The sequence below is a fragment of the Bombina bombina genome, chromosome 10 (genome assembly GCF_027579735.1).
Source record: "Bombina bombina isolate aBomBom1 chromosome 10, aBomBom1.pri, whole genome shotgun sequence".
NCBI lineage: Eukaryota > Metazoa > Chordata > Amphibia > Anura > Bombinatoridae > Bombina > Bombina bombina.
This window is the reverse complement of record NC_069508.1, coordinates 47388880-47406118: the sequence shown is the minus strand read 5'-3', so window position 1 is coordinate 47406118 and position 17239 is coordinate 47388880. Positions and strand designations below refer to the sequence as shown.

Below are 17239 nucleotides of genomic sequence, written 5' to 3'. Positions count from 1 at the left end.
ACTAAGAATACCAAGAGAACAAAGCAAAATTGGTGATACAAGTAAATTGGAAAATTGTTTAAAATTACATGCTCTATCTGAATCATGAAAGTTTATTTTGGCCTAGACTGTCCCTTTAATGCTGATGGGCTTCCTAAATTCCTGTTAAAAGTAGAATTGCAGTTGGCCGTCATTGGCTGCACACTCTAGTAAGTCATTTATAACTGTCCTAATTGGCCTTAGCAGAAAAAGAAACATAAGTTACAATATGGCAAAAAAATACATGAATATATTATTTGCAGGTTAATATTTGCTCTGAATACATCAATCTATCAATGATCTATTTAGTGTTTAATATCCCTTTAAGATGGCTGAACATCCTGGGAAATGTAGTTCCAAAACCTCTGGTGTGCTAAGGTTGAACACCCCTTTCTAGAGCATGCAGTTTTAAGAGAATTTTCAATTTACTTATTTTAATTATTTGACTTTGCTCTCTCGGTAGGCTCTACTGGGAGCTAGCTGCCGATTGGTGGCAAAACTTAAACACAATTAGGCAATAGTGCAATAATTAAAGGGACAATAAACATTAAATAAATAATTGCTTGAATAATATATTCAGGAAGATTAGGCTGAGAATAATTTGTACATGTATTTTTACAAATTATGGGCTAGATTACAAGTGGAGCACTAAATTATCATGCACCCTCAAACAGGCAAATTACAAGTGGCTGGTTATTGCTACCGCAAGCTCGCAGAAGCAATTAGCGCTTATAAAATTAACCAGAGATCAGATCTCTGGTTAGTTTTCTAAAAGTGCCCTAAATGCCCTCACAATAGAGGGCAATAAAGTTTTTTATTAAAAAAAAATGTGACATTGTTTTTTAATAAAAAACAACAACAAATGCACTAGGCAGTTTTGGTGCTTTAAAGTTGGGGGTGTTGGAAAAAAACGACACTGAAAAGTGCCTTTCCATTGCAGTCTATGGGAACTGTGTGTTCCCTGTAAATATATATGAATGCTGCAATTGCTGCGCAACTTCCCCCCTTCGCTGAGCTTAGGTTTTGTGCCGTCTCTAACGGCATGAGAATGACGTTTCCATTGGAGCCTATGGAAGTGCACTCTCATGAGCACAATTCTTCCTAGCAATGCAAACGCAAGGTCACGTTCACATTGCGCTTAACTTGTAATACCAGCGTACATTAGCGTGTGCTGTTATTACAAAGTGGAGCTCTAATATCGCTAATCTCCACTTGTAATCTAGCCCTATATTCGTTGTATAAATATTGAAAAAATAAGAGTAAAGTTAATGTTCATAAAGCAGTGGGCACCGCCATTTTGTAACTTAGGTTACACTGAGGCCAATTAGGAATGGTTATAAATGGTTTACTAGAGTGTGCAGCCAATGACTAAGTGGAATATAGCCGTGTCTGCACTTCCATCTTTAACATGATTTGGAAAGACCACAACATTCAGAATTAAATTACAGGAAAGGAGAACAATATAAATAAATAATTAAAGTATATTGCAAAGTTGTTTTACTACATGTCAGGGTCGGCTCCATGGGGGGGGGGGCATTGGGGGCAATGCCCACCCAAATGGAATGCTGTGCCCCCTCAAAAAATATTGATATGATCATACGCTTTAATAATAAATACAATTATGAATTGTTATGTAATTCTGCATGCTGGGGGCGGAGTTAGCTGCCGGACTGTGAGGTTGCATCACGCATCTGCAAGGAGCTCTATGTCTTAAACTCTTATTTGGAATTGGAAGTTAGAGACTTTTTGGACTTGTCTTTAACCCTATTCATTTTACCTAACTATCGTGAGTTACTCATTTTCTTAAACAATAGACCATGGTAAGAATATGATTGTATCATATAAATATAAGTCTATAAATTGCTACGGGCTCCTATCGACGCTTCAAAAGTGCACTGTGATCTTAGGTCGGACCTAAGATCGGAGTGCACTTTTGAGGCGTCGATAAAAGCCGGTCGCAATTTATAGACTTATATTTATATGATACAGTCATATTCTTATAGGTTCACAGTACATAGGTTGTATTAAGTAGCCTGATATCCGTTAGTTGTTGCGAAACAGTTATAGCTAAATCTAATATACAAAATTACCAGTACCTGAAAACCTAGTGTACTCACTGCTATTGCAAACAAAGGGGTTCATTGCATTGGGGGGTTTGGGGTGCATGGCTGTTTAGGGGACATGATTGAGATTTGAGAATGAGTTTAAGGGTTTTGGATCACGGTGATTAAGGGGTGAATTGTTTTTAAGGAGCTATTGCACTGGGGGTCTCAAGTTTAATGGCTTTGTTTTAGTGCACTACATAGGATTTAGACTTTATTCTTTTACCTAGTGATTTAGCACATATTCTCCAGCCAGAAGCTTCACTTTCCTGCAGAATATGTAGGTCTGCTCTTATTTTCACTCTCATACTTGCTTTATAAATGTGTGCCCCCTCGTGAAAAAAAATGCCCCCCCATTTCATTAGTTCTGGAGCTGACGCTGTTACATGTAATTAACAATTTATATTAATTTGTTGACGTGTTTAATGTCCCTTTATAGGGACAGTGTTCTGTAAAATGTTTCTTTAAAAAGAAACCCACATGTTTCTTTCAGGATTCAGATAGAGCGCACAATTTTAAAAAAAGTTTCCAGGAGAAATAAGAGGAAGCATTGTGGATTCAGGGAATAAACTTCCAATAGAAGTGGTAAACACAAGGACAAGCATAAGGCTGGGACAATCATAAGGCTGTCCTAAGAAATAAGTAACATGTAATATGGGTTAGCGCTGTGGAATCTGTTGGCGCTCTGCAAATAACTGATAATAATAATATGATTAGACTTGATGGGCTTTATTGGTTCTTATCTATCTTATCTTTTTTTTGGTTCAAATTCTATGTTTCTATGTTCCAATTTACTTGTATTATCAAATTTACTTTTTTCTCTTGACATCTTTTGTTGAGAAGCAGGTGGCTAGGCCCAGGAGCGTGTACAAGTGTGGACCACTATATGGCAGCAGTTTTGCAAGAATGCTTTCAACAATTTTTTTTTTTTTTTTAATATTTTATTTTCATTTTTCAACATAAACAAAATCCATCACAAACAAGAGATTACATATTTTGCATCCCTGCATTACATTTCAATTGTCTCATATTGCTAATACCCTTCCCAGAGGAGGAGAGGCATTTTAAGATATGATTCCTACACTTACAGTCCTGGCAATATTGAATAACACATATTAGTTATTTCCTTAGGTTAAGCAAGTCCCACCCGAACCAGAATTGCCCGAGCAAGGATCATAACCCAACCTTCTATACATAGGCCGCATATGCACAAGTCCAATGTGAGGTTGTATTTGCCTCAGCTACACATCCAATGAGGTTTTACATAGCAAAGCAAGGGAGCATTCATGCAACATAATAAAATAAAATACAATACAGACAAACAAGACATACAAGAATTCTAAAAGTCTCCGAAAATTATCTTATGAGTGTGGGCGGATCACAAATGTTGTACTACGAACCATATAAAAGGACCTTATAGCTTCCAGTACATGCCCCTGGGATAGAAAACCAGACTGGATGGGGTTGGCCAGGCTTATGAACTTAAAGGGACAGTATACACTCATTTTCATATAACTGCATGTAATAGACACTACTATAAAGAATAAGATGCACAGATACTTATATAAAAATCCAGTATAAAACTGTTTAAAAACTTACTTAGAAGCTGTCAGTTTGGCTCTGTTGAAAAGGTAGCTGGAAAGCCCACTGCAAGTGGCAAATAAGACACTCCCCCCTCCCCCTTCTTTTACATATGAAAAGACCCTTTACACAAACAGGAGCAAGCTGGAGAAGGTAGCTGACAGTATTCACATACAACTTTGGGGCTTGGTTAGGAGTCTGAAAATCAGAGCAATGTTATTTAAAAATAAGCAAAACTATACATTTATTTTTTAAAAAAACTTTATGGGCTATATAAATAGATCATCTACAAAACATTTATGCAAAGAAAAAATGAGTGTATAATGTCCCTTTAATACCGTGAATCTATTAGAGTTCACTTCCTGCTTCTATATTTGTATGAGTCCCAGAGGAACAATATGTCTTCGTATAGATCTAATTTTCCCTCCCGAAGGAAATAAAATCTCTCAAGGAGAAGGACAGAATCCCCCTGACTCTTCCACTCCTCTATACTGGGGATGGTGGATGATTTCCAATGACTAGGTATATTTTGCTTTGCTACATTTATCATTATTAAAAATAATTGCCTTCTAATCTTGCATGAGATTTGTGGGGTTTGAGATAAAAGAATTAGCTCTAGACTAGGCGCTAATTGTGTGTGCAGTATCAAGTTTATTTCCTCGAATATATTCCTCCAAAAATCATTGATTGGGTTGCAGTCCCACCAAATGTGCCTCATGTTACCTATTTGGCCCCCACATCTCCAACATGTGTTAGAGCATTTTTTGAATATGTATTTAAGTTTTGCTGGTGTTAAATACCATCGCATAAATATTTTAATGTTCGTTTCTTTAGCCTTAGCGGAGTGGGCTGATTTTGACAAATTTTTAAACCTATTGCTCCATTCCTTGGGAGGTGTAGTTTCTATTAATTCCCTGTCCCAGCTCTTAGTGTATGTTGGGAGATCCGGAAATCTGTTATCCAAGACTAATTTGTACAAAGTTGAAATAGATCTTTGGGATTTCCTACCATGTATGCAAGCTTGTTCAAATTGAGTTGGTGTCCTTGTTAGGTCTGATTTGCATCTATGGGAGTAAATGAAGTGTCTAATTTGATGGTAACTAAACCATGAGGACAAAAAAGGAATATCCAAGTCATTGAGCTGTTGTTTTGATTTTAATTTGCCTTTATCCATAATTGTATGTATGGGGATCTGTGATAGGAAGTCAGATTTGACATGTGTAGACTCATCTAATCCTGGGGGGAATTCCTGGTTAGATAATAATGTTGTAAGTGGGGAATATTGTGTGGAAATTCTTTTAAATGATTTTAATATGAGTTGCCAGTCTCTCCAGGTCTCATTAGTCATTGAAAGATGGGAGATAGCTACACGTTTTACTGCTGGGAGGTTCCAGCAACTCGTACCCAGATGTGCCACCCCTGCTGCAGAATTTTCTATTTGAACCCATCCCTTAGGGGAAGTTGCGGGGTGGTTACACCACTCCACAATCCTTTGTAATGATACTGCCAATTTATACGAGTGAAGGTGAGGTACTCCCAATCCTCCCCTATCCGGCACTCTGTACATTGTCCCTTTGTTGATGCGGGGTGGTCTACGATCCCACACATAGTCATTTATGACCTTTTGTAGGATATCAATGTCTTTAGATGTATTCTGTATGGGGGCTGTCTGGAGTAGATATAAAGCTTTGGGTAGTAACACCATTTTAGTCGCCTGTATTCGGCCCAGCCAGGAAATATTCTTCAGGAGCCAAGAAGAAGTCAGAGATTGAAATTCATTAATCAAGGCTCCATAATTGAGTTTATGTGTAAGCTGTGGGTCAGATGATAGGTATATACCTAAATACTTTAAACAAATTGGTTGGGCTTTCAAGGGACATTGAGATCTAATGGATTCCAGGGATTGTGGGAGGAGATTAACCGGGAGGAACTCTGATTTTGCCATATTTACCAAAAAGTTTGAGACTTCTCCATAGCATGAGAACTCGTTCATGACATGTGATATAGAATTTAGTGGGTCTGATAGAGTTAGTAATAAATCATCCGCAAATATCGCTAATTTATGAGAACTGTCTCCTATGTTGATGCCTTTTATATTGGGGTTTGCCCTTAATTTGGCAGCAAGGGGTTCTAGAGATAGAATAAATAGAAGAGGGGATAAGGGACAGCCCTGTCTGGACCCATTTCTGATTTCAAACATATCTGAGAGGGACCCATTCACCCTGACTTGAGCAGATGGGTTGGAATATAGGGCCATGATTTTCTGTATAAAATGAGTTGGGAAATCAAACCGTCTTAATGTCATGTCTAGGTAAGTCCAGTCCAGTCTGTCAAATGCCTTTTCGGCGTCAGTAGAAAGAAAGATAGCAGGGGAATTTGTTTTAGAAATATGATCAATTAAATTGAGGACTTTGACAGTATTGTCTTTCGCCTCCCTGTTCGGTACAAAGCCCGCCTGGTCTTGATGGATAAGATGGGGTAGTAAACTGTTTACACGGGAGGCTAAAATTTTTGCATAAATTTTTAAATCTACATTCAGTAGGGAAATTGGTCGGAAGTTGGCCGGTTTATCTGGTGTCTTGCCTGGTTTTTCCAATACCGTAATATGGGCTTTGAGCATGGAATCTGGGAAGGGAGAAGAATCTGAGATTGAGTTGAAAAGGTTAGTTAAATGTGGGGCTAATTGCTTCGCAAATGTTTTATAATAAAGGCCTGAAAAGCCATCTGGGCCCGGGGCTTTATTGGGTTTTAAAAGTTTAATGGCGGATAGTACTTCTGCAGAAGATATAGGCTTGTCTAGTGCTTCTTTTTGGTCAGGTTTAACCTGTGGTAAGTCTATTTGGTCTAAGTACTGACCGCATTTTTGGGAATGTAGTTTTGTGTCTCTGTCAGGGAACAGGTTGTATAATTTGTGATAGAATTCTTTGAATACAGATGCTATAGTCAATGTGTCCTCAGTGTGTTTTCCCGCCTTGTCTTTGATCGAGTGTATGTAGGTGGACCTTTGTTTTTTCTTTAGGGCTCTAGCCAGCCATCGGCCTGACTTATTGCCCTCCCTATAAAATGTCTGGTTAAAAGATAACAAATGTTGTTGGGTGACAATCTGTAAGGCCTTATTAAATTGATTCCTTTTAGAGGTAAGATGTTCAAGAATTTGGGCATCCCCCGGGGAAGATTTATGTCGAAAATCTAATTCTGCTATTTCTCTCGCTAGTTTTGTGTGTTCCTCACGTCTCTGTTTAACTAAGTGAGCTTTAATTTTGAGGAATTCCCCTCTAATGGTACATTTGTGGGCTTCCCAGAGGGTCTTACTATTTATGTCCGGGGTGTTGTTTATTGAGAAGTAAGCTTTAATTTGTTTAGTCAGATTTTTAACCCTCTTTTGTCCTTGGAGAAGAGATTCATCTAACCTCCATTGGTAGGTTCTTAGCGGGGCGGATGGCCAAACTAGTCTGCACGAGACCAGTGAGTGATCCGACCAAGTGGAGTGTGAGATCCTAGCCTCAGTTAAGTGAGAAAGTACTAAGTGATCTACAAATATATAGTCCAGTCTAGAGTAACATTTCTTGGGGTTAGAGAAGAAGGTGAAATCTTTTTTATGTGTATATAGATATCGCCATGTGTCGTGCAGACCAAGTAACTTAAGATTTTGCCAAATTGAATCTAAGTGGGGAATTTTTGCTCTGGTGTCTGGGTTGGTGCAATCTACTCTGGGGTCTAGAGGAACATTCAAATCCCCTGCCATTATTAAAGGGCTTGTGGGTTTCTCCAAAATGGAATCGGTAATTGTCTTGATAAAACTATGTTGGTTTCTATTTGGGACATAGAAATTGACCAGGGTTACGGGCCTGCCATATAACAGGCCCGTAAGGCACAGGTATCTCCCTTCATTGTCTTTGTCTATATGGGTTTTCTTAAATGGGATAGACTTGTGTATGAGGATGCTCACACCGTTAATTTTTTTTGATGAGTGAGTGCTGTGAAAATGTTGAGGGTAGTGTGATGATAAAAAGCTAGGGATATTTTTACCCTTATAGTGTGTTTCCTGAAGCATGATGATGTGCCCCCCCCTCCTGTGCAGATCAAGAAGAGCCATCCTACGTTTTTTGGGACAGTTTAACCCTTTGGTGTTTTGAGTAAAGATGTTCAGTACCTGTGAGTTATGTTGATCTTTATTGGTCATGTATATTGTGCCCTTCCTCCCACCTTCTACCTGAGTTATCCTGGTTCTTCAAGAAACATTCTAAGCATCCGGTCCTGTAGCTATATGGAGACAAATAAAACAAATAATAACAAAAACAGAAACATACAAAACATTTAACAATCTCCTCTAACAAAAGGAGAGTATACATTCTAACACTCAGTATATTGGGGATAAGAATTTATCCCAACTGGCTAGAACTTTCTTAGCAACTGAAGTGGAAACAGAAAAACAAAAAGGAAAGTTTAAACTAGGTAAACACATTCAAGTAACACCCTATTTAGGTTACTATAACAAGACAGATATGGTAATCAAGTGGACTCTCATTAGTGTCTGTTAAGATGGGTCCTTGTACCTAGGGTCAGACAAGCCCCAGGCACCTTGCAAACAAGCTTATGCTCTGTCCATATATACAACAGTTCTGGGGAGTCTGCTACCCCTTGGAGGCTGGGAAATTGGTTTATATTCCATCCAGTGTTAATCACCCTTTCTCTGGCACTGTGGTATTGTTGATCGGCAGGTTTCTCCCAGCCCTCTTCTTCTGGACTTGCAACCATTCTTTTCTTTGTGGGAGGGGGTTAATGTCCAATCTGTGGTTCTTGCTGTTATGGGCATTTAGATTGCCATCTTCCTCCGGTATTTGAATGTCCAGTTCTTTGCATACTCTGGGAATATCCTTTGGTGATTGACAAAGATATCGTCTGCCTTTCCATAAGATTATGAGCTGGAATGGAAAGCCCCACCTGTATGGGATGTGATGCCTTTGCAGACTCATGGTCAGGGGTTTCATCTCTCTTCTTTTAGTGAGGGTTCTCTGAGAGAGATCTGCATATAACTGTAGGTCTGAGTTTTCAAACTTAACCGGTTGTTGTTCCCTCGCAAGTTTCATTATGTTTTCTTTCATTTGGTAGCTTGAAATACGGACAATGACGTCTCTAGGAGGCTGTGTATCTGACGGCTTGGGGCGAAGCGCTCTATGAGCTCTATCAATGTCTATTTTGATCGGTGTCTCTGCCTTTTTAAGAAAATTGAATAAATCTTGCAGGTATTGATCCAAATCAGGTGCATTGATGCTTTCTGGGATGCCTCTGATTCTAATATTCTGCCTCCTAGCTCTATTTTCCACGTCATCGATTTTTTCTTCCAGATCTTGAATTGCAGAGTTTTGCTCAGTAATAATATTGTGCAAGTCCGTAATTGTAGCAGAATGAGTGTCTTGAGTATTTTCTACAGCTTCTACCCTGTGACCCAAATCAGACATTTCTTTCTTTAAATCATTAAGTTCTTCCTTAATGCAGTCCTTAACTTGGGCAACCAAACTAAGAAAATCTTTCTTTGAGGGGAGTGCTTCAAATAAGGCTTTAGGGATTGTGATAGTGTCTGTTGTGGCTTCATGATCAGAATCTGATGATGAAGATACCTCTGCAAAATCTTGTTCCTCTGCAGCCGCCATGGCTGAGGATTTAGCTTCAAGAGTTTTAAAAAAGTTATTTACAGAAGGAGTTTTGTGTGCTTTTTGTTTGGTGTTGTTGCCTCTTTTAGGTTGTCTTTTTGGAGACATGTTGGTATAGCAGGTGACTAAGGCTCCTCAGTTGCTTCACTGCGTGCTCTTAAAACCAAATGTATGTACTCCTCCCTTGCTGAGTTTTGCAAAAATGATCAGTATTGAAAGGGGAGAGTGAAACTTTATACAGTGTGTTTATGCTTAACTGATCATTTGATCTGTGCTTTTGATAACTCTCCATATTGTACACCTAGGCGTATTGACATAAGTAACTGTGCAGGGCTAGATTAAAACATAATTGCTCCTGGAAATTTCACAACCGCCAACATTATGACCACATATGAATGTATTTTTTAAAGTCATTGGTATAGAGAGGCATGTATCTTAAAACAGTCGATGCTCAGATATGATCCCCTCTCTATCTCTGCTCCCGGTTGGCCACGTGGGAGCCGTTTATTCCCCAGCGCACCAGATAAAATGTGCGTTATATATATAAGGAAAAAGATGCAACTTAGCAATTTCACACCTATACTTCACCTCATCTTGGGTTTACAGGCTGTCCTTTAGATTTGTGATGCCCCTGAGGCTAGGGTTATCCTCCGTTGATAGGCCGCAAGTCGTATCTGTCAGGTGTAGGCCTAGGCGCAATAACACCGGCCGGAGCTTCTAAGAATCACCGCTCCTTCCGGTTTGCTATGCGGCAGGTAAATGTCCCGTAGCTTTGATACCGCTGCTGGTTGTCTCCCGAGATGACTATTAAGGGCATGAGCTGCGTCCTAGCCAGTTTGGGTGCGGGAGCTCCATCACACCGCGTCCATCTTCATGACCGGCTAGCTCCGCCCCTCCGCTTTCAACAATTTTATACATTGTGGAAACCACTGCCATCTATTGCTTAAAATCATTCCTGCAAAACTGATGCCATATAGTTCTCCAAACATGTGCACGCTAGCTACCTAGGTATTCTCATTAATAAAGAATACTATGAGAGCAAAGTCAATTTGATAATAGCCGTAAACTGGAAACTTTCTTAAAATTGTATGCTCCATCTATCTCTGATAAAATGTCAACTATTAAACTATATAAAATTGCTTACTGTAAATAAATTTAAAACTTAAAAAGAATGTCACTTCTCACAAAACACTAAGGGCTCGATTTATCAAGCCCTTCGACTGCAGGTTCGCAGAAGCGAAGCTGCAGTCAGGAGTTATCAAGCAATAGTCATCAGATCGCTGCTTCCTTGCCCTGTTCTCCACCTCTTAGTGGAGGATTTCAATTTTCCCAGTATCATCCAACTAGTGAAAATGCATCTCCTGCCATCGCATGATTGGCTGTGTGCAGGTGGGGGGTGCACATGAGCGCACTGGAGCACTTGTGTGCAATGGTATATGCAAGCAGCGGATTGCTGCTCACCAGAGAAGCTGGTTAGACAGGGGCGAATATGTCTGCCCTTATCCACTCGTGAATGATAAATTGAGCCCTGAACATAAGAATACTATCCTTTTAATGCAAATTATTTTCAGTTTTTGTATAAATGTGTCTTATTCTCTCATGCAGTTTCAGATACCGTAATTATGTATTGCTGAATTTTCTTATATCCCACTTTTGTGTGTATGCTCTGTAGTTCAGCCCTGTAAATTATTATTGTGATTTGGTGTAAAATGAACTAAACATAAAAAAGCATGGAAATTAAACTTCCTGTTACAATTTTATATTATATTATTAATTTATGTGGGGTGGAGAATTTTCATTTCAGAATTTCCATTATTTTTAATGTTTCACTGAGAACTTAAACTCTGACATAAATTGTGCCATTGAATAATTGTTTTTGTAAGTAAAAAGTATGTGTGTGTGTGTGTGTGGTCCCCGTTTGTTTAATGGGTCTGTTATATATTAAAGTTTTTTTCTTGCATTTATCTTAGACTACTTAAATGTATTTCAGTGAATGTTATGTTCCCCTCTTTAAATACAAGAGATAATAAAAATATTTGTTCAACCAAATACTCACTTTTGAAGAGATTGCTTGCTGGAAGAACTCTCTTCATTCTGACAAATCAGAGTGGTCTTGTAGCAAACACAAAACATATTATGAACTTCAGTACTTGTTATCAAAACACAGAAACACTACTATAATGGTTGTTAAATATACAATATTGGTTATGTTGCTTTTCAAAATATAACTGTTACAGAACAGCTTCTTGGCTATTCCAGGTACCTCAGTTTCCCCACACAGATAGGGATGGATGTCTACACAGTGTGTGTGTAGTATGGTTGTAGTCTGGCTTTCGATTATATCTAAACATGCTACAGGAAATTGCTGCAGGTACTCATTGCCCTCCATGCTACAGAGAAAGGGAAAAGTATAATTCCAAATATACTCAAATGTTTAGTGTTTCCTTTCACTGAGGGTATCCACAAAGCTGCCAAAATTTGTTTTCGCTACCCTCAGATAGATAGTGGGTAGAGAGATAGAGGGACGGAGAAAGAGACTAAGGTAAAAGATACTGTTGCACTCACAAAGTAAAGGAAAAAATACTTTTTGAGTAAGTGCCAAGAGTAGGCGCGAAATGCGTACTATGTCAATTGAGAGAAGCCTCCTTGTGTACGTTATTTTTAACCTTTTGAATAAAGTATTTTTTCTTTTAATTTTTGAGTGCAACGTTATCTTTTGAAGATCGATTTAACTGCCTGCACCCCGCTACAGTAGTGTTTTACATATAGCGTTCTCTCCGTGCAGCATGAGCCTGCCACAGATCTTTGTGCTTGTGGTGCGACTATGAAAGTGACATAGGTATAAATAGATATAGATATAAATCAATTGTTTGTATAGTTTTTAAATGTATACATAATTTGTCTGCAGTAATATAGTATAAAGGATTTATGTTACAAAAAATACCATCTTAACCCATCTTGCATTTACATATATTGGGTAATTTTGTATAATATGTAAATTATAGTAATTTTACATCAGGGCTTGACAAATAGGGTTATCTGGGCAACTACACATTACTGCCTGGCTCCCAAGTTACTTCCCCAACAAAGGGAGAGGAAGAGTATCTGGCGAGAAGAGATCTGCAGAAGAATGTGTGTGACATGAAGAGTGGTGGTTCATTAAAACAGTGAATGAACAAAAAAATATAAAAGTGAACTTTCCTTGAGAAATAGGTTTTGTTTTGAGTACGGTATGCGAAATGGCTACAGATATGTACAGTTGACTCTTTTGCTTCCACTATATATTCTTCTCTTAGATGATGTAAAATGAAATCAGGAAATATCTCTTTAATATCTGTTTTATGGAGGTGTAATTGTCTTAAAGAAACAGTCAACTCTAAATATGTTATTGTTTAAACAGATAGAGCATTCCTTTCTTACCAATTCCCCGGTTTTGCATAACCAACATGGTTATATAAATATACTTTATACCTCTGTGATTACCTTGTATCTAAGCCTTTTCTGACAGCCCTCTGATCACATGATTTTTTATTTATTAACTATTGACTTGCATTTTAGCCAATTAGTGCTGTGTCATCCACAACCCACAGGAGAGAGCACAGTGTTATCTATATGGCTCACATGAACTAGCAGTCTCCTGTTGTGAAAAGCTAATAAAAAAGCATGTGATAAGAGGCTGTCTATAGTGGCTTAGAAACAGGCAGAAATTTAGAGATTTAAAGGTTATAAAGTATATTAATATAACAATGTTAGTTGTGCAAAGCTGGGGAATTGAGTAGTAAATGTATCTTTTTGAACAATAATAATTTTGGTGTGTACTGTCCCTTTAAAATAGTTTAAAGTTCAGAATGCTGCATTTTCCCTGTTGTGACTGTGAATGTTTCACTCCCCAAAAATTCTGGCTCCTTATTTTTTGAGTTGGCTCCTAGATTCTTAACAATTTACTAAGCCTTATCTTTCAAATGATTCTTATTTACAGTAATATTGTGCAGTGATATAATATAATTCAATAGAATTTTTTTTTACGAGTGATGTATTTGTGTCACAACCATAAAATTGAAACAAAAAAATCTCTTGAGATTAACGAAGTATCCATTTCTCTTTAGGACAAGAGAAAATTGCAAGAAGATATTGCTCAGAAACGTCTTAAAGTTGAAGAAGAGAAATTAAAGCTACACCATTTAAAGGTAACATTGGTTTAATTGACATTTAAATTAAGAGATCCCAAAACATGTATAAGACATTTGAATATACTTCAGCCAGTAGATGATCTGCCTGTGTTATTTTGTGGCAGTGCTACTTTTTATAACATATTGTATAATATAGAAACAGCCAGTCGAACAGGACAGAGGATAATTAGTCCCAAAATAAACTATTCTTATGGTTATAACACACATAATATATATATTATTACTATTAGAACTGTTTATTTTGGGACTAATAATCCTTTGTCCTTATTTACTGATATATACTATAAAAATTGGCCTTAATGACCCTCTAAAGGGGCGGGAGAGAAAGAGAGAGAGAGAGAGAAAGACATTTAGAGGTATAAATGTTATAAAGTATATTTATATAACAATGTTGGTTGTGCAAAGCTGGGGAATGGGTAGTAAAGGTGTTATCTATCTTTTTAAACCATAATAAAGAGAGAGAGAAAGAGAGACAGAGAGAGAGAGAAAGAAAGAAAGAAAGAAAGAGAGAGAGAGAGAGAGAGAGAGAGAGAGAGAGAGAGAGAAAAAGAGAGAAAGAAAGAGAGAGAGAGAGAGAGAGAGAGAGAGAAAAAAAGAGAGAAAGAAAGAGAGAGAGCTAGAGAAAGAGAGAGAGAAAGAAAGAGAGAGAGAGAGAGAGAGAGAGAGAAAGAGAAAAAAAAGAGAGAGAAAGAGAAAGGAAGAGCATGAAAAAGAGATAAAGAAAGAGCGTGAAAAAGAGAGAAAGAAAGAAAGAAAGAGAACGAGAAGAGCTGATCTCTGACTGCCTAACCCCTTTCCGGGTGGCCGGGCTCCTAAAACTAACGGTGGGCCGCGCCTCCCTGAATACCTGCTGACCTTTACCCCAGGCCGCACCAGTGGCCCTTCACCCCAGAGCTTCGCTCTTTTGGGGGTTGGTACCCCCTAAGGCGGGCAAGAGGTGGGGTGATTGCCGGAGGGGAGCTCTTTTGGGAACTTGGGGTTTCGGACCCCCCTACAACTTTTACTTCCCATGGCTTCCCCTGTGTACGTTTGATCACCCATAGCCCCGGCCCCCAGCAATGGATCATGTCGCTTTTTGTACTGTGGCATTTGGGGACCGAGAGCATTCCAACAACACCCTTGAAGTGCCGCCGCTCCCCTGGGATCACCCCGATATAACCACCTCTCTATCACTGGGACTCTATGGGACTATAACTGCTATAGGGGTCACCAGCCTGTCTAGAGGGACGGGAATGGTAGGAGATCTGGGGGTCTGATAAGACTCCTTATCAAGATGTGTTTGTGTATATAAGCAGTGTGTTTCCACAATAAAGTTGTTATTTGTTTCACCTGAATACTGGTTCAGTCTGGTTATTTGGGTGGGCACCGCTATAATCACTTTCCTCCGCTACATAGCAGCATGTTCCAGGTATAGGAAGGACCCATTTGGCGGAGCTACCCAGTCGGGGTAGCCGATGTCCGTCACAACTGGTTGGCAGCAGTGGGATGCTTCCATCTACCTGGAAGATCCAAACCACCAACTGAAGCCCTCTTCGAATGGAGCAGCAGTACACTGGGCTCAGGAAGAGTACACTTAAAGACTTGTTGGAAGCTCGGGAGAAAGTTGCTGGCAACAAGTCCAAGGCAGCCATCATCGCCAAGCTGATGGAAGGCGATCGAACCAGCTAGTGAGGCTGGTAGCAGCCAGAGCTGTGAATGGCCCAGTGAGGTGTCGACAGGGGAGACAGTAATGTCCAAGATCCAGAGGGAGATGCAGTGGCGACTGTCTCTCTACGAGAACACTCCACCAGCGGAGGTCCCCCATGGGGGACAGAAAGAACTATGACCGGGTAAAGGAGCGCATCCTTGCCCGATATGGTCTCACGCCGGAGGCTCACTGGGTGAAGTTCCGGGAACTAAAGAAACAAGAGGGGCAGCCTTTCACGGAGTGGACACATTGCTTTATCCATTCCTTGGACTCTTGATTCGCAGGCTGCCAAGTAACCACCCTGGCCGAAGCCACCCAGCCCATTCTGTTGAAATACTTTTATACTCAATCCCCGCAGGAGATACGAGAATGGGTCCGAGATCTGTGGCCCAAGACAGCTGACCAAGCTGCCATCCTGGCTAATCAGTTCCTGGATGTCCGGCATCAGGCCACCCCAGTGCCGCAACCGATGACCCACTCCTCTTCAGCCTCTGCTCAGCCCCCGGTGGCTCCCCAATTCCACCAGACCCCGCAGACACCCTCATGCCCCTACGGGCCCAGCGGACAGACGGGTCACATCTGACTCCAATATCCGGTCGTGGAGAGGACCAGAAACCCACCTCAGGCTCAGTGCACAAGGGCCCTTGCTGGAGGTCCCAGAGCTGCCTCCCACTGTTTAGACTCCGAGGGCCGGCGGATTATGCCAAGTGGGCAGAAGAAGAGGTCGGGGTCTTACATGAGGTGGACCCCGCAACCGGAGACATCCACCTGCATCACCACCAGGTCGTCTGGATCAACGGCTGGCCAGCCCAGAGATTACAAGACAGTGGGGCAACTGTTACCCTTGTCCAGCCACACATGGTCCCCAGTGTGGACCAAACAGGAAAGTCGATTGCAGTTCGTGTGGCTGGGGGTAAGGTGCTCCGGATCCCTACTGCACGAGTACACCTGGATTGGGGTGCCAGCTCCCGTGCTGTGGAAGTAGGGGTTATGAACCATTTGCCCACCAACGTCTTATTGGGAAATGACCTCGGACACCTTCAGCCTTTGTATGGGATAACCCCACGGATGCTTGCCCTGTTACCACCCGCCAGCAAGCAGGACGGCAGGTCACAGCCCACTATCTGGGGACCCAGGTAAGCCATACTGCCCCGACTCCTGCCCTGCCCAGATCTCATGGGCGTCCCCCACTGACTTCGCCCAAGAGACATTGAGAGACCTGACTTTAGCTCCTTACTGTGCCCGGTAGGGACTGACCCTGGGGGCCAGGAGGGGACCGTTTTGAGTGGGAGAGAGGCTCCTATACTGGGTTACTGAGAGAGAAAAAAAGGCAGTTGCCCAAGCGCCAGCTGGTGGTACCGTAAAAATATCGGTACAACCTGCTGTGTATAGGGCATGCCATTCCCCTAGCAGGACATCTAGGAATCACTAGGACCCGTTATTGACTGACTCAGACCTTCTTTTGGCCAGGGGTTACTGGGGATGTTAGGCAGTACTGCAGGACCTGTGACGTTTGCCAGAGTAGGCAAGACAGGGGACCACTCCAAAGTCTCCTTGCACCCCCTCCCCATCATTGACGAACCCTTCAGCAGGGTAGCTGTGGATATTGTTGCCCCCTTGTCTCATCCCAGCCCCTCCGGGAAAAAGTATATACTGACAGTGGTAGATTATGCCACCTGATACCCGGAGGCAAACCCCCTGTCCAATATCCAGGCAGAGACAGTGGCAGATGCGCTGCTCCGGATATTTGCCAGGGTAGGTTTTCCCCGGGAAGTGATCTCAGACCAAGGAACCCAGTTCACTGCTGAGCTCACCCGGCAGCTATGGAGGCTCTGTGGGATAGATAAAACCCCTGCAGAGCGCCCCATACCACCCCAAGACTAACGGGTTGTGTGAGAGGTTCAACGGGACCCTGAAGCAGTTACTTAGGATGTTCTTGACCTCTCACAAATACTGGGAGAGATTCTTGCCACACCTCCTGTTTGCATACCGAGAGGTGCCCCAGGA

The 17239-nt window shown here is 40.9% G+C and overlaps 1 protein-coding gene across 1 annotated transcript in view; it reads left to right on the top strand.

The window, feature by feature from the left end:
• Nucleotides 1-17239, top strand: part of PALMD (palmdelphin) — a gene marked incomplete in the record, with an annotated part of 89291 nt that overhangs the window by 20914 nt on the left and 51138 nt on the right. The window contains 1 exon segment of the mRNA XM_053694045.1: nt 13462-13542. Within this exon segment, the coding sequence (XP_053550020.1) occupies nt 13462-13542 (81 nt within the window).